General features: G+C 44.6%; 1 protein-coding gene across 1 annotated transcript in view; it reads right to left on the bottom strand.

Annotated features, from left to right (window-relative positions):
• Positions 1-16,858, bottom strand: part of ITPKA (inositol-trisphosphate 3-kinase A) — a gene marked incomplete at both ends in the record, with an annotated part of 33,659 nt that extends 16,801 nt beyond the window's left edge. Inside the window, one exon of the mRNA XM_079536844.1 lies at positions 16,355-16,858. Coding sequence (XP_079392970.1) covers positions 16,355-16,858 — 504 coding nt within the window. The remainder of the gene's footprint in view (positions 1-16,354) is intronic.
• Between the last annotated feature and the right edge of the window lie 2,053 nt (positions 16,859-18,911).

The raw sequence follows: 18,911 nt of genomic DNA, 5'->3' as shown, positions 1-18,911 counted from the left end.
TGTTCCACTCCCCTTAGTTTATAAAAACTGCAGTTTGCTCAAAAGCTAGTTTTGTTTGCTTAATTCTTCATGCTGTTGCACCCAACTACTTCATTCAATTTAGAAAATAAAATTAATATGTTGTTTTGTTTTCAGTGGCTTTCACCTGATACACTGGAGCAACTTGTATACAAAGAGCTTGAAATAGATCCAATGCTACTAGCCATATTGCAATAAACTAAGGCTAGCCTAAAAAATGCTGTTTTCATCTGTCTCACTGCAGCACTACCTGCTTCTTTATGAAATCATTCTGAGTGGACAACAATCAAGATAATTACTAGTCTAGTTAATTACCCTTTACTTAGACATGCTTCCTGTGAGAATGCAATCAATAACTACAGTTCTATAATAACAATCTAAAAAGGATTACACTTTAACAATGAATCACAATGTTCTACCAAGACAAGTCATCATCAGCATAATCCCCCACAAACCAACGAGGTCGCCCAAGGTGCACAATCACAGCTGTCAGCACCAAAGACTGAGGGATTTCTCTGCTTCAAGAATGTGACGCTCCGGGACAGCCAGCCATATAGTTTCATTTCATGGAGTGGTCTGAGGATTTGAATGATAACTTATCCAAAAAAATGTAAGTAATGAAAGCTACTGAGCAACAGGAGATCATTACAGCTGCAGAGCTTGTCTCCTGAGGGATCCTGGTTTTGATTTCTTTCAGTTCAAGGCTTGGTATAGTTGTATTTGCAGACCTGAAAAGGCAGGCAGCTGATTCAGTCAGATTCAGATCCTGAAGCAATCAATGCTTTCATGCCTAATGTAAGCAGCTAATGTAATGTAATGTAAGCTATCCTTGTTTTTTTTGTTCATTAAATACTATAGACAGACATGCACACTTGAAAATATCTGAGGCATTTAGCAAAAGCTTTTCTCACCAGAATTTCATTACCACTTGTTATCATCCAGACCATAAAACCTCCTAGGCTTGGGATTAGGCAGTATTTGAAGAAAAAAATTAAAAGACCTAACAAGGCATCATACTGCAGCAGACAAGTCGAGGAATATCTGTAATTTTTCCTTATTTGTTGTTCAGTACCCACACAAATTCTGTGCAGGGATTTAAGGTGCAAGATTTGCCCATAACTGGAAAAAAAAAAAAAAAAAAGTCCCCAAACAATAAACCCGGTTCTACCATATGTGACACTTGGTTTATATGTTCAGCAACTAGTTTCTGTGCTTTTGCCCCTCATTAAAGGCTTCTGGAATCCTCAAACTAAGGAGATTCTTGCTGCCAAGTCTACTACCCACGTGTCTGAATCAGACATGAATCACGAATCAAGACAAAGATCTCAATGGGTGGGAGGTGAAAGAGCAAGCCAGCAAGAAGAATGCTTCCCAAGCAAGTCCAGACAGGAAGGTATAAGTACACACACACAATCCATTAAAACTAAGTTTGAGTGCACCACTTGATTTAGCTCCCAAGACGGGGTTATGCTTTTACAGCAAATGACTTAGCCCCGCACACCATGGTTCACCTTTTCTTGTCACTGTGCTATGACCAGGTTTCTGACACACACAATAAACACGACTCTGCACAGCACTCCCAGATGCAAATATTCATCACCACATAGATGGGTATTTAGGTCTGAAAACAAAATGTTGCTCAGTGGTAATGCGCACCACAGCTTGCTCAACTCAAGAGTCCAGAGTGCTGAGTGCCTGCTTGAAAATGTCCATGTCGTGTGCTGATAAGCAACAGCATCATCCATTCTTCAGACTGTCAGAAGCACCATGCAAACCAACATCAACTGACAATTTGTCCAAATCACTGCAGTTGGTCTTCCATCAGGGCAGCTGTGCTACTTCAAATGCTGTCAACTGCCATTTCAGGAACGTAATCTAGGATGCTGTTACACTGCTTAAGGAAATTAGAGAGCAATCTCCACACACCAAACTCCTCGGGAACCTTGACCACCCTCGTACCCACTTAGTCAGCACAGCCCACAAGGAACTAACACGTGCTCTTTCTCACACAGCAGAGCTTCCTGCTGCATCCAAGTGCCAACTGGAGCTGGGAGACCAGTGATCAACAGCAAGGGAGAACACACGCTCCTCAAAAACAGCAGTTTGCATGCTACATGAGCGACTTCCCGATTAGCACTTCCAGACAGGCTGCCAGGCAAAGTGTGACTACACCTTCATCTCTGCTTCTTTCACCATCCAGCCTCCAGAGCTCTGAAAAGCAACGCTCAGCCTGTACGCAGCCCTCGACTCTTCCGGTTTTGCACTCAACCATGGGTAATGGCCACAGCTGCTTAAAGCAGCACTTGGCAGGTGTATCCTCCAACTGCAAGGTTTTCATTTCCTGTTTGTACCACAGGCAAGATGGGCTGAGCTAATTCTTCAGAGTCATGAGAAACACTTAATGCAATAAGCAGAAACAAAGCTGCAAGACTGAAGCCTCAGGTTCCTGCATTTTCTTCTCTGTCATGCCTCGCCATGCCTTATGCAGTGAGATGCATATATTCTTTGGCTTGCTACCCTCAGTAAATTTGTATGATATCTGTAATCTCTGGGCTAAAAGAAAAAGCGAAAGCAAGAGGAATTGTTGGACAGAATCAGAGCACTGAATTACACGGAGCGCAAAATTACACACAACCCACTTCACAGCTGGATTCTGCTTCTAAATCCAAGAGATGCCCTCTCCAAATCAGAAAGCGGTGCAACACAGTGAAAGCATTGCTTGCCAGTCTGTAAACAGCACCAAGAGCCACAGTCAGCTGACTATTCCATAGCAATTGCATTTTGCTTCTGTTCATTAACTAAGATATCTACTGTCTGTGTGTCACTCCCAGGCCAAAAGCCAAAGGAATTAGATGGGTTTTGTTTACTTTATCACAGGCACTTTGTAGAAGCCTATTTTTAAAGGGGCAATCTCATTAACTGAAATAATAAAAGGTAAACATTTGCTGTTCTGAGGGATGAGATTGCCATGGCCATTATGCCATGGCCATTATCTCCACCTCCACAGTTTGCGCTTTGCTCTGGAAGTTCTCCAATAGGACAGAGTTCTGCTACCTCTCCCTGCTGGGCGAAACTGAATGAGAGATGTTCTGTCAGAACACCAGTCTTGCTGGAAACTGAAACATCATTGTTCAAGAAGTACACGGAAATTTCCTCACTATTGGAAAGCTGATTTGCTTTCAGAGCGCAGACACTAGAAATTTATCTAAGCTGTCCATCATCAAGAATAATTTCATGGTAAATCAAATATCACTTTGGCAGATGGTGTGGCAGAAGGAAAGAAATCTTTCTTAACCTCCACAACAACTGCAGTTTAATTCCTCAGAAGCTTTCTATGCCAGTTAGGCAACTTGAGAATTCTTTGACCATCCTCCATTAATCCTCTGCTAGTCGTGGGTCACTGATTGACATCAGTCATGAGACAAGGACATCTAGAAAAACCACACTCCTTGGATTAAAAAAAAAAAAAGAGCTTAACATCCTATTAGAGTGGTAGCATAATTATCAGTTCCCAAATATTCATCCTGTTTGGAATATTTTAAACCCTAACGCACCCACACATCTTCATACACAGACCAAGACATCCAGCTTAAAACAAATGCACAATTTGTCAAGGCATAGAAAATTCTCATTTGTGCCTCAACTGAACCTCAAATCCAAGGTTGTACAAGTGCAAGTCAGGTATGGTTTCTGTATAACATCAAGACAGACTGCATTCAGGCAAGAAGCCAGGAAATAACTTCAAGAAACTAATCTGCCCCAATTGAGCTCCAAGTACTTGGGAAGGAAGCTGAGCACACATTTCATCCCATTTGCTACGGTGATGCAGGCTAACTTAGAAACACAGCTCTAGCCTGCAAGTCCAGCCTACGTTCACCACCAGTTTATCACCTCAAGAATTCACTATCCACGGAAGTTTGAACAAAGAGAAAAGATGGAAATCCTTTATTAAAATTTCTCATTCACCCTACACACATTGGCCACAATTTCGCAGTTGGCCTGATAGTAATGATTTGCCTTCTAATAACTGGTCAAAGACTTCTCCCTTCTTTACCCTAACAGCTCGGTTTAGTGAAATATATCCTGTGATGTTATCATGCTACTGTATGTCCTCACATGTGGGCCACAAAAGCTGTACCCCATACAACTCTGAGATTCTGCCTTATGGGAATGAGTGATCTATATGGGTCCTAACACTCTAATTATGGAAAACAATTGCACCATAATTCATTTTTCCCTATAGGAAACAGAGAGCACAAGGACAGCCAGTTGTTATCCACGTCTACTGGAATGAACACAAACAAATAGCTTTAATTTCCAACAAAAATAAGACATTCTAGTGAGATACCAGAAAAGAGCTTTCCAGGGGCATCAGCAAAAACAACCTTCAACAAGGGAAACTCAAATTGCCTTGACATATCTGCAAACCACAGTCTAGTTTAGTCATGGAGGACCAAGATAGAACTGGGTTGATCCCAGTGTCATTGAGCTGCAATACTTTTAAAGGAATTCTAGTCACGGGCACCAAAAAAGTTAACTATCAATGGCGAAGAGATACTTATGTCCTGCAGAACACCAAATAAGGATAACCTGACCCTTCTCTTCGCTTTACTTCCATGTCGTAAAAAAATTCTGATGCATTTGTTACAGAAACATTAAGTCCCTGACACCAAGATTCATCTGCAAATCAAGGCTTGCAAAACTATATGCATGCATGCTCACATACAGTTGTGCTAGCTATGGAGCATCATGGCTTAGTGGGCAGTGCTGGTGGCAGGTGAATGATAGAACTGGATGATCTTCGAGGTCTTTTCCAACCTTAATGATTCATTGCTTTACACAGAAAGGCATTTTTGAGAGACATTTATTTTTCCAAGTGTGTTTAAATACAACTTCTTGCTTTCCCACCACAGTAATTCAGCTTACAGTATCCTGAAGTGTCAGACACTCATTTGCAAGAGATAAAACTGCCATCTCACTACGGCATCTTAGTGCAGAGAAGTGCCCTTTGTCTGCTGCAGCTCCGACAACTATAATAGCTATATTTCAGAACACTGCTGAATGATGTAAGTAATTAATGCTTGTAAACTGTATTATAGGCACTCAACTAAGGCATGCGAGAGTCAAGTAAGAAGCCGAACAGCGTTAAGCGAAAAGCATTGTCAGAGCCTAAAAACACGTCATGTTAAAACAGATCAGACGTACTGGTAGCAGTTTGCCATCTGCTCTTCTAATCACAAAACAAAGTCCAGTACTCTTCCCTCTCCTCCTTTGCTGCCTCTGAACTCGCACTTCCATTTTCCTCTAAAGAATCATGAACAGTTGCTGCTTCTCCTATCATACACTCCACTGTTCAAACAGGCCCACCCCTTGGAATGGAATGCAAGTGTCAACATGCGATAGGACACTGTTACTCAGTGGGGTGTGGCATTTACCTAGGGGAAAACTACATCCTTCAGCGACCGCTCCAGTAACTGAGCTCTATTGCAGTAACTGTGGGATTATTCCAAACCACTGCATTGAAATAAGTTTTTGAATAAACAAAAAAAAACACCACCACCACATTCCTATTTGTGTTTGTGTGAAAACACAAGTAAGACCAGCGTGTTAGGAAAGATAGAGCCCACAAATAGGAGGTGAGAACAATGCAGAATTTGGCGAAGGTGGGGAGCAAGAGGTCCTTCTGGGTCACAAGATAGTTGTTAGCTTTTGGAGCAAACCTAAGACCAGCAAAATTCTTACTGCCTCCAATCAGCACTGGAAATATGTAAGGAATCTGGGGAAGAGGATGACTTCACCTTGAGCAAAACTACAGGATCAAAACAATTTCTGTTAACAGAAGAGCACAAGGCAAGTTGAAGTCCTCCTCCGTATCAGTAGCAGGTAGTCCCAGTAGACAAGGGATTATTTAAAATTTTAATTTCCATAGCATAGAATTAAGAAAAGGAGTTGAATTCAGACCTTACATAAGCAGCAGTGACTCAAGACTGAAAGAAGGCATCTGAGTACTGAAGATTTGTGGGTGTCTGAACAATAGTCAGTGTTGCACACAGTATGTTTCCTCTGCCCTGAAGGTAAACAAATGCATTCACAATCAAGATCCTGGAGATCACCTTCTTTAGAAGCACAGACGTCAACTGCCAGTTCTTAAGGAGCTAACAAAATAAACAGCCTAGTTTATATATAGATCATTTATCTACCCAAACTTTAAGAGGCACAAAAACCCAACCCATAAACCTTAAGAATTCCATACTATTGGTTCCTAGAAACAGAATTGCAAGCTATGGTCCTCTATCCTGCACAGACAGCTACCTGCACCAGCCTTGTGAAATCTGGAAGCAGCAGCAGCTTCTGTGCCAGAGTGGACACAGGCACAGAACCTGACAATAACCAACATCAGCACAAACAGCACAGTGCTACTGGCACGGGATGTCCTCTCTCCCTGATCTCGCTGCTGAAGTCAGATGCGTATTCTCTTTGGTCTTACTATAAACTTCAGGGGAAAAAAAAAAAAACATGAAGCTGTTACATGACCCTGATTATTGCAGAAATTCACGCAGATCGTCAAGGCCAGTCTCTGGAGTGCCAGCTTCTCATAACATATTTAAAATACAGCTTCCTAACTGTTTCTGCTGAGTGCTTTTGGTAGCTATGGTGGCGTGACATGCAAATGATAGACATAAGCCCCTAGAAGTCAGGAAGCCTCACCTTAAAAATCCCTCATAGGACTTCAAAAATGGCAGGATCTGGCCAAAAGGGCCTTGTGATTTAATTGTTTTGTCTATCTAGATCAGCACAAGGAAGGCAAAAACACTGCTTATCTGAATTCCACAGAGCAAGATTATACAGACCGTATTCAGTTATCAGTCCGAAATTCTGACACTCAGCATTTTGTGCTACAAGAAGTGAAAGCTGGAGCGTAGGAAGGTTTCCTAGTTTCTTCAGATTACGTTCTCCTCTGTGCAACGCTGACCCTTTGCGGAGCCAGCACTGCTGTTCCTACAGAACACACATGGGTGGGAAGGGCTGAGGAAGGAGCTCACAGCAAGCAAAGCTTATCATGATTACAACATTCAGGTCAAGTGCACTTAGCCAACAACCCACTCAAACCCCACAAAAAGATAACGAACAGCCAATCTGCATGCACAAACACCGTTCACACAGATTTTATCCCACCACAGCACCATGTGAGCGTACAGTGATAGTGAAACGCACAGAGACCACCTTTTAACTTTTGCTCTAGCTCTGCCTGTTTCAGAAGACTAGGGTCTCAGAACCCAGATTTCCTGTGCTGCTAAAAGCACAAGACTGCTTCAGTATGCCTCATTCTCCTGAGAATTGCTCTAATTTGTATGCATCAAAGAACAACAACAAAAAAAGATTGCTTCAGTCTGAACATTTCCCACAAAAAAAGTTCAGTTGTCTCCAACACCAGAAAAAGGATACTTTTTGATCACACCACTGATGAATCCTGTGAGAATTTTGTTAGCCTTGAATCTCGAGGAAGAGAATTTAATTCTGGCAAGAGGAAAGCATTCCAAGCAGGAGCAAACCACTGGAAAAGCAAAAGCCAACTTGACCAAATCTAACAAATTGTAAAAACCTCAACTTCTTATGCACTAATTACTTGTTAGACTTGGGAAATTACATCTGTGAAAACTGTGGGCATAGCACGCAGAAGGGACTGATGGAGCTCAACTGTGAGGACTCCTCAGACACAGTGAAGCTCAACTGTGCACCAGGCAGCTGGGTCCTAGCTTTGCCCAGGACAAGAGGGCCATCTCCCCAGAGCCTGAAGGTCCTCTCCAAGTTCAGTGCTCCCGAGGGCATCCTGCAGCAGTCACCTCTAGTGCACTGTGCAGCACCCGCTGTGCAAAGGAAGCGAGGGTGAAACATCAGTCACACGTCAGCACCTTCCACAGCTCCAACACTGCTCAACAGCATTCAATAACAATAGGTATTAGAAAAGCAAAAAAATGACATCTCAAATTTGGCTTCAAATTTAGCTGATATTTTTCTGCACTAACGTAGCCTTCCTTCAGTATTTTCCCTAAAAGAGATGACTAAAGTAGTTTGCGCAACAGATTGTGAAAATAAATTCATTAAAATTTCAAAAGTGCTGTTACTGCAGCGATGAAGTAACACGGTGGAAGTACCACGTAAAACTCATTAACTGCTTTTACAGTAGATTTCCAGTATATTAAGTAAAAATGGTGATGCCAAGAAGGCCAGAGCTAGGAAAATCTGCTTGTTATACAATCAGGCATTGTGCATTTACACTGAAGGTATTGCAATTACAGTACATTATTATATAATTAGAGACGGTATTGTAAGCTGTGCATTGAGGATGAGAGCTAACATCAAGATGATAAATTCCATATATATACACACAGATTTATTTGGAGTGCTCAGTTTTGAGCTGGAAAGACATCAATGTTCTAGTGCAATTGTAATGCTGCATCTGAACATGTTTGAGCAATGGCAGGCGCTGACATATGACAACTTTTCATCCTCACTGCCTTTCCACCACGTGTGCTGCACAGAGCACTGGAGATGAGTGCTGCGTTTAACATGCTTGTGCTAAAGAGGATGCCTGTAGGAGTGCTGTGCATGGAAAGGATCTGTGGGAGATGGCCCTCCCGGCCTGGGCAAAGCTGCCTCATGCACAGCTGAGTCCCTTCAGGCTCCACTGAAGGCTGGGGTGGCTGACCACAGCTAACAGCCGAGCCCCAGACTTTGAGAAGCACCGGTACAAAGAGGAGAATTAGACATCTACATTCAGTTCAGCATTCCATTGCAGGAAACAAGCATAAAATACAGCACAGATATGACATACTGCCCACTGTGAACATAACTGAAGAGCCACTGCAGTGTTCTTAACTACTCAGAGCTTCTTGAAAAAACACCACAACAAAAATCTACGTTCTCTGTTGAAGCTCAGAGTAATGAGGGCAGCTATAGGTAAGGCAGGGTCACTGCATGTTAGGATGTGGAAGAAAGTCAAGGACAGAATCAGCTTTACTGATGATGAATGCTGATTTCCTACCATCACTAGAAAACAAAAGCATTCTCTATGAATGCTCAATATAATTTAGCAGGAGATATCACTTAGCATATGAAACAGTTATCAAGTCTATAGTAGCTTGCATTCACCTTTGATGCCTCACAGCAAAAAGCAAGTTATTCCATCATCACCAACTTTCTTACTCACACAGTTCAGCATCATCCCAGGTTCCGGTTAATCAGGTAACTCATTCAGTGGACTGATGATGAATCATGCAGACATCAATACCAATTACACACAGACATCCATACATCTATACCTGCTCTTATCACCATGACCGTGCCTTTCTTATCAAGGTTGCTCAAACATGGGTGATGAAGGCTGATGAAGTAGACTAAAACTGAATGCGAGTGAAATAGAGGTGGTATCAGTGGGTTTGGGTAAACAACTTAAAGAGTTTGTGTTCATTGTGCCACCTCACTTTGATATTTCAGCCCATAGTTAAGGAGCGTTCCTGGATTCTGGGATTAAGCCAAGCTCCCACAAAGCAGTGTCTGTGTTATGCTTCCTACAATCACCAACTGGCTCAGAGATTCTGTCCCAGGCTCTGAATTTGGATTGTGCCAGGTCTATGATATTGCTTCAAATGAGCTGCTAAATAGTCTTTGGTTAATGTTTTCCCAAGCTTGCCAAGGACTGGAAAGTTTGGCAACAGGCAATAGTAGCCAGGCACGATGGGTTTAATGTAGTTTTCTGTCAGTCTCACCAGCCTGAGAAGTGAGACTTTTTATAAAGGAAAGGAAAATTCCATTCCTCATGGGAAGTTCAGAGTTTGCAGATATAAAAGCACATGCAAATGCTGCTTGTTACATGTTATTCCCTAAAGTATTCTCCATTGCTATAGAGTATAAATCAGTCAAGCACTGTAAATAACAACATTCCAGTGGAATGCTAGTCTGACACTGGAAGGAGTGAGAGAGCGCCTCTCCCCCTATCCTTCACTTTTCCTACTGCTTTTGAGCTGTACAGAATAAAGCAATAGAGATTCACTCCTGCTTTTCTTAATGGTATTTTTCCCCAGCGTGCTACAGAGTGGACTGACAATGCCATCTTGTCGAACTAAAGATCTTTAGGGGAAGCTCTGTTAGTAGAGAAGGCTGAGAAAAGCAGTTTAAAAATGAAATCTAAACCCACACTGAGCAAGATCCAAATTAACGAGAACTGACAAGTTAACTCTTTCTGCCTCAACCCCCTTCCTCTTCAGAAACGACACTGACACAGAAAGAAGAGAGAGCAGGATTATACTGGGCTATACATAGGATAAGTTTGCTCTTTGCTTGCAAGATGTGAAAGGACAACGTTGCTTTTTCTGCCATCATATTTATAGATAACCATCACAAAGTGAAGCGCGGCTGATAAGCCTTAGTTCTTCTCTCGGTCAATCCGAAAACAAACACCACAGCACTACATAAATATAAGGGGTATTCTCAGCTACCAGAACACTGCATTAAACTGCCTCATTTTGTTGTTTTTGTTTACATTTGTTAGCCAAATTGTTTCACTTGAGCACTCTCTATTTAGAATAAATCTTAGATGTGAGTGGAGAGGTTATTCCTTGTCTGCGATACTTGCTTTGCCTACTGCCTGTTCAATAAAAGCAATTCAGCCTCCAACCATTTTAATGGGTTAACAGTGACAAACCCCCAGAATACACACAGGCATGTTAAATTCCTAAACTACTGTCACAGCTGCTGCTTTTACCCCCTGTCCTGCCTGCATGGGCTTTCACAACTAAGTCTTCAACTCTGCCGAGTTGACAATAAGCTGAGAAGATTCTGATTAAAAGCAACTTCTTCAAATATGAGCACATCACCTGATGATGAGGAGCTATCACTACTTCTAGGAGCAATAAGCATTATGAGGAGCTCAGAACTGGAGAAGAGCACATACAGAGAACCTTCTATAGCATGCTTAATCCAACAGGTCCGTTAAGAAAAAAATTATAACAGAGCTCTTCCAATTTTAAACTGCATACTCAAGCCGCATTATTTAAAATACAAAAAAAAAAAAAAAAAAGAAAAGAAAACTAACAGTGGGTTTCATTCAAAAGAAAAGATTTCTGTAACCTCTAAGCCAGTGTATGAGATGTATGTAGGGTGAGAAAGGCTTAACTCATAAGACTTAGTTGCTTTCCAACTGATTTGACTAAGAGCCCAGTCACTTCCTACATCACTACATTACTAATGAACAGTTGCTGCTAAAACTGATACTGCTGATGTTTGGATATTCCACCATTTGAGAGTACAGTGGAGAACAAGCTGTCCTAAAATTGAGAGGTCTCCCAGTTCAGAGTTGAGGCCCAATAACAGAGCAACACAGAACCATTCACTCGTATTTGTTTACTACGTAACAGGAAGATGTCAGTAGCAAGTCTGTTATTATAAATCATTATTTTTAAAAAATATCATGAAATGCTGTTAAAATTAGCTGTTCCACAACTAGCAAATTAATGGAGGCTGGTGTCTACTGAACTACTAGCCTACTGCCCTGCACCCTTCTCAAATTAACAACAGCTTGTCACTGCGCTCCATGAGCTTGTGTCATAAACCCTCCACTGCACCTCACAGTTCCACATCTCTTATCTGGAGCTTGTATTCTTCACCCAGAGGATGATGTTCACGGAACTTTACAGAACTTATGAAGAAAACTTTGGGATGCTTACCTCATTGTCAAAGTCAGCTGAATTCTATTGAAGTTGTTAAAATTAAATTGATACAGTGATTACACAATCTTTCTTTCCTTTGAAAGTAGGCTAAAAACCCATTAACAGTCTTACTTCTGTCATCCCTTCATTCCCATTCTTCATTTAAAAATAACAATTCTGTTCTAGTGCATTAGCTTACATAACACCCACTCCTCAGCTGAACCACTTGAAACTTTCAGGCTGTATTTATTAAGTGTATGTGCCTATGTTTGTTCATTTTTAAGGTGCTCACTATTATCAAAAGTAATAGTGAGGAGATAGGTAAAACCAAGTAATGGCTATTGCCCAAAGTTTCTGAACTGGTATCACTGCAGGTAAGAACTGCACTGCTTTTTCTCTAGCGAGCTGTTGTCAGCTGTTCTCATGGTTACCAATGCAGGAATTTGCAATGACAGGTCACAGTTCTGAGAATGAGTAGATTTGCCTGGCATGCTTCTATCTAGGAAATAACACTACCCTAATGAAAAGGAGAAAAGACTGCTGTACATCATCACGCGATTCCGTCTCTGAGAAAGCCACTTTTAATTCTCTCTGTCCCAACAAAGAAGGCGCTAACCAGACTTAACATAGTTCTTAAAATTGCTTGTTCACACAATAAAGATAAAAATACATCTCTTGTATTCTCTTCATTACTATAAATGGACCAATGGAGCTTTCTCCAAAAGATTCAACTGCATACATAAACCTTCCAGATTGTGGGAAGCAAGGGTAGGAAAGGCATGCTTTCCATTTAAATTCAAAGACAGGCAGGAATAGTAACTTTGTCAGCTCGTGCAATAGCAGCAGAACCAGCTTCTCTCACAATTCTAACCCCTTGCTGCCAGAAAAGCCCTCCTTTAGGAGAGCCAGAGCAGTTCAGTTTCCGAAGTCACTATTACTGAAAAATGAAGTGTGGAATTTGTGATGATGAGACGAAACATCTACCTGCTGACTTACCTTCAAATGTCAGCCTTCTAGATACAAACAAAGGCAAGTCCCTACAGAGCCAGGCTGGAACCGTACTGTAATGGTCAGCCATCATTCCCAAGGAACTCACTATTCATTAAGGGCCATAGCATTCCAGGGACATACCATACATGGAACTCAGTAATATGCAAAAATTGCATATTGCTGTCACGATGTGCCAATTGATCCATGCCAGAACACTCTGTGAAATGCTTAACTGAGTCACTCACACTCCCGGGGAGCTCCTTGTCTGCCCAGAAAGCTTCCAGGAAGAGATTCTTCCAAGGCGCAGTCGGGAAAAGCACTGCGTAGCTTGCTGTCCCAGGATTCAAGGCCTGCCAACTTGCACAGTTTTCTGTTCCCTATGGGTCTGCACAGGTAGCTCAAGGGCCCACAACATTTTGAAGATACACCTGAGTATAAACTTCCAGGTCAACAGTAGAGAGGCCTTCAGCAAAGAAGCCTGGGAGGGCTTTCTTCAGCTCAGGTCTCAAGTTTCTGCATCTGCAGATGGAAGCCTTGAAACCCTGATAACAGGAACACTATCAGAACTTCTGCTCCTGCAGCTGAAAGACCTGGGCAAGTTTCCAAGGTTCCTGTGAAGCACTGAGGACTTGGGAGGCTCGATAGCTCAGCAGCAGTCCTGTGAGCCCTGATCTGAGCTACATCAAAAGGTGTCAGACTCTACATCATTTCCAAAGAAACACTGGAGAAAATTCCAATACAAGGAAAATTTCAAGATGTCACAGTTTTCCATGAACTGGGGAACACCAAGTCTGGCTCATTTCCACTGCAATTTCCTGCAGAAAGTCTCTAATCTGTGTTCCTCTCTGAAAATAAACCTTCACCTGTTAAAATACATAATGCTAAAGCAATAGACATGAATAAAACATGCAAGCTTACCTTTAAGGTACAAAAGCATCCCTCGTTATCCCCAAATTTCTAGTTATTCTCATATGAACATGCCTGCCTTGAGTCCTAGTCCTTTCATTTAAAAAACAACAAACCAGATCTACTCATCCTTCCTCAGGACTTACAGTAGAAAAAGATGCAACCTGTAAAGCCAAACCCACAGAGGTTCTAAGCAGGTTACTCCACTTGGCATATTAATTACTCACAGTTTCTTTACTGAAACAGTATCTCTAGAGACTGGACAACTGAACACAGGGCTGGAAGTTTTAGAGTACCAAAAGACAACAGCCAAAGAACCAGTGTGTTCTGGACACCTGCAGGAATGTCCAGCCCACAGGGCAGCCACTTGAGATGAACAACAGCGTGTATTACAAAAAGAATGGCAGATTCCTGGGATCCAAGCTCTTAGAGGTACTGTGGCAAGGGAGGGAGGGATGAACTACACCAGCGCAAAACGAGCAGGTTAAAGATTTAGCTCACTTAATTTATTAGGTAGCATCACAAAGTTTTTGATACTTAGTGCCGCAGTTCTAGAGCCCGAGGCACAAGTCCCAGCTTGCCAGCCTGCTGCACAAATGGTAACCAGACGCAGGTGTCCATGGAATGCGGGCTGCTGGTGGGGCAGTTTATCCCATCATCCCTACAGGTGTGGAAAAGTAATTTGAGCCTTAAGGACATTTTACCAGGTGTGAATACTTCAGTACTGAAAAACTAAAGAACACTGAAGCTGCACTGAACTTCAGAAACTTGCAAGAAGCTTTTTATGAGACTGAATTCTCACAATACCTTTCAAGGTCTCAATTTCTCATACACCTAAATGAAGAGGACATTCTTTCAGTTTAAAATATTTCTTATATGGCAATTTTTATTCATCTATGAGTGATCCATAAAGCTTTTTTTCAGTTAAGAAGTTTTCTTTTCTTGCCATTAAAAGATGAAAAGAGCGTTTTCCAATTTCTCACAGTGCCTAGACACTTCCTATAATTCAGATTAAATTAATAGCATTCACATCCACTTACATCGTATGCTTTAGATGCACTCACGTAGAATTACAGAGAAAGATACAGAAGAATGATTTAGGAATCAGTATTATATACAATATCACTACTTCCAAAATGCAAAAGCAACCTCAGAGCAGCTCAGTTTCTCACCTGAAAAACAGCTCTTGCTTTAATTTATGTGTATAGACAAGTGAACAGATGCTACAATGCCATCCCAGAGTTCTCCATGTAGCTTAAGCATTCCCAGTAAACTCTGGCTCTATATTTACCACATGTACAGCCCAGGATTACCTCCACGTAGCTCATTATCACACCCACTCTCCCACTGCAATAGCAGCGTTGTTGAGTCAAAGGATCCAACAGCTCTTTTCCATCTTTAATTCCAGTTCTTATGCTACTTCCACAAAATCCCTGCTAGCACAGCACATAGTTTAGAAAAGAAAGGCATATGGTGACAGAGTAGCAATTGTTTCCCTCCACACACCAGTTTCTATATCAGGATAGAAAGTACAAATTAAGAAGCGTCATTACTGGTTTCTTGGAACACAACATGACAAAGTACAAAACTTTTTTCCCCCCAAGTTGATGCAAACAAAGCCAATATTGCGCACATTTTAGTTCCTGTACTATGTGTCCTCTAAAGTAGTAAACCCACAATTAGCATGAGAAAGGTCCAGCTGGAGGTATCCGAACAACTAGCATTACTTCTTGCATATGTATTTTTTTCAAAACATATGTTCTGCTTGAGAACAATAGAGTGCCAGTAGGTTGGCAGTAGAACAACAATTTAAGTTATGGTCTCAGTAAAGGTAGGAGGAAGAATTTGCTAAAGCAATGTACTTCACTTACAAACCCCCAAGAAGCCCATTACAGACAATCAGGCAAATACATGTTAATGGCCATGGGGGAAAAAAAAAAAAAAACCCTAACTAAATGCTTTTAAAAGTGCACTGCATGGATGAAAGCTGCCAAATTACAGAGAGGATTTACTGAGAAGAATGCGCTGCTGCCAGGATGGACAAAAGCATGCATTCTACCCAATCCAAGCTCCTCCCCATCTCCTGTCATGCTCACAGCAAGAAGCAGCTCAAAAACTGACAGCCACAGACTCCAGGACTAGAAGAGACAAAAAGAAAAATAATAATAACCCCGCTGGCAAATGCCAGGAAAAATGTTATTTTGAAGATCTAACAAAAGAGGCTGTGGGAAAAAAAAAAAAAAAAAAAAATTAAGAAAAAAAGAACAAACAACGAAACAAAGCAACCAAAAAGACCCGAGTAACGAGCAAAAAAACACCACTCAAAATTTCTGGGACAGCAAGCACAGTTTCACAGGAAACCAAGCACACCTGATGGGGTTTTAAAAGGGCCAACATCAAGAAGTGCTTTGAAAACAGAAGCTGCAATGCGCATCATGCAACGCTTGGTAGGAGTTTCCCAGAGTTTGTGTGCAAGGAGAAAAGCGCAGTTCCCCCCCCTCCCAGCCGGACCACCAGCCTTTCCAAACGAGGATGCTCGATGGCCCCCAACCAGGCGATCGGCACCGGTGGGGGAGCCGAGCGCCGTTCGGCACGAGTCTACTTCCCTCACTCCCCCCTTTTTCTTTCTTTCTTTCTTGCTGTCGCTGTAGTTCCTCCGTCGGTCCCGTTTACGGAGCTCCCGGCCCCCCGGGCAGCGCGTCCCGGCCCTACGGCTGCGAGCCGCCCCCTACCTGGTTGGAGTCGTCGCCGCGCTCCAGGTGCACGATGCCCTGGCTCCTGCCCTCCGTGTCGCTCAGCACGTCGTCCTCCGAGTCCTCCAGGAGGGATGACGAGCCCGTGGAGGAGAGCGAGGAGGTGGACAGCCTGCGGGACTGCAGGTGCAGCGAGCCGCCCGTCCTCAGCCAGCCGCCCTCCGCGTGCGCCGGCGGCGCCTCGGGGCTGCCCTGCGACTCCTCGCTCTCCTCGGCGGTGACGGTGAGGCGCGGGATGACGGGCGGCAGCACGCCGTTGGGGGGCCGGCAGCCCCGCTTGGCCGGGTCGGGCAGCTGCCGGGCGGCGGCGGCGGCGACGGCGGCGCAGCGCGCCTCGAAGAGGGAGCGCAGCTCCCCCACGCTGAGCCGCGTGGCCCGACTGAGCTCCGGGCTGCTGTGCAGCGCCGCTCGGGGCTCCGCGCTGGGGTCGACGGCGGGCGCCCGCCGGGCAGAGCCCCAGGGATGGCGGCCGGGGGCGTGCATGAGGGAGCGCCGCGCCCGCCGTGCCGCCGGGGAAACTTCTTTGTTGCTCAGCCTCCGGCCGCCGCTCGCAGCCCGGCGGCGTGGCTCATGTCCAGCCCGCCCTCCCCGGGCGGCTCTGACTCACCCGCAGCCCGTTACCGCGCCCGCTGCCCCGGCGCCAGGGCCACGGGGGCTCGCCGAGCCTTCCCGCCCGCCGCCGCCCCGCTCCGCCTCGGCGCCGAGGGGAGGAGCGAGCCGAGCCCCGCCGCGGGGAACCCCGGCCCCCCCGCCCCTTCCTTGCCGCCGCCTCCACCCTTTTGGTTTCGCTTTCCCTCGAGCGGCCTCCGCTCCTCTAAGGCTGCCTCAGCGCCCGCCTTCCCGCCCTTACCTCGGCACGAGCCGCCGCTTGCTCCAACGGCCGCCGCCTCGCGCCCACCGCCCTGCAACGGTCGCCCGCTCCCCGGGCACGGCGGCTGCGCGGCGTGGACGAACCCCGGCCCGAGCCCCCTGCTGGGCGGCTTCGATCGCCTTTCCAAAGCCTGAGCCTTCCTGTGCCCGGCCGAGGCGCGTGGCAGGGCGCACCTGGGAGCTCTGCGGCCGCGTGGCACGTCCCGGGCGGCGCTGCCCACGAGGGGTGGCTGCCGGGCAGCGCCGCGTTCCTAAAAAAAACCTGAACTGCGTGTCTGTCTGTCAGCGCTTTGCTGCAGAGCCGTGCTAAAGAGGCTCTCCCAAGCCCCGGGCTGCTGGTGTGCTGGTGTGCCCCGCTCTCCTTCTCTGAATGAGTTTCTCCGGATACCGCCCCGCTTTGCCGCTGCTTCCCCGCTGAACTCCTGCTGCCTGAAGTGCAGCGTGCTGTGACTGCAGGCACTGAGGAGAGCCGTCCTGCCTCAGGGTTCCATCAGCCGAGATGATTAGTAAAATTAACAATTTGGGAACCAACTGCTAAAGTCTTCAACCCAGTTTTTGCTCATTTATCTCACTGTTTCCCTACACCCTTCCATCTTCTCTCCCTGGCTCTTAGGCAGGAGCTCAATGGGTGGAGCAGAACGGCCGCGGTTGGGCTGCCCAGCCATGCCACGCTGCAAAGCAGAGCCTAGCAGCCCACCTCACTATGTCCAGCTGGGCAGCTGGGGAGCCCCACAAGCTCAGTGTTTTTGGACACCTCTCTAGAATTAGGTGCAGTGGGTTGGGCAGGGCAACAGCTGCCCCCAAATTAGGTATGCTTACCAGAAACTTGCAGGAGAAAATGGTTGGCAGTGCAGTGTTTCCCCAGCACATGTGGAGCGGGTGTCCTGCAAGGAACAGACATGAGCTGGTCTGAGTTCTCTCTGGAAGAAAAGGCAGTCACCACCTTTATTACAAACTGTGTAAGTCACTTGAAATGTTATAGTGCAGAAAGGCAGTCTTAAAATACGGTTAGGCCCCACATACTGAAAGGCATACCTGAAAGTGCAGTTTTATAACTGATGGCATTATGAGAAGAGTCACAGTGAGGAATGTGTAGATACCACAGAAAGCAAAGTAGCCAATTTAAAATGAATCTGAAAGATTTCACATCCACAAGTTGGATGCGCTGAGCTCATTTCTGTAGCCATGACAGCTGCTGCCCATTGGCAAGCAGGACAGAAAGCGAGCTAGGGCAGAGGTGAGGAGGGAAGGAGCCCTTGTGCAGGCAGAAAGGCAGCTCAGCATCCAGCATCTCTGTGCCAATGCTCACTGCTGATTCTGCAGATAGAGGATTATGTGAGGTCTATGATCAGAGAACCAGACTCAAGTGGATTCCTTATTTAGGAAACCTTGTGACTGTAATGAGACTCACTACACATAGGACTAAGATGAGTTAACTTTATAGTTATAAAACATATTTTTAAAGGATTTATTTTCAACTAATAAACATGAAACGCTTGTAACGCATTTCATTTTAATCAACCAATATATTGGACCGGGCTCTGAGCACCTCGATCTAGCTGTACGTATACTGTTCACTGCCGGGGACTTGGACTAAACAGCCTTTAAGGGCCCAACTCAATGATTTTATGTATAAAAATAGGAAAACAGCATTTTGACAATATCA

This window comes from Tetrao urogallus (genome assembly GCF_951394365.1).
Source record: "Tetrao urogallus genome assembly, chromosome: 6".
NCBI classification, from domain to species: Eukaryota; Metazoa; Chordata; class Aves; order Galliformes; family Phasianidae; genus Tetrao; species Tetrao urogallus.
The sequence above is the reverse complement of the archived record's forward strand: the minus strand, read 5'-3'. Positions and strand labels throughout refer to the sequence as shown.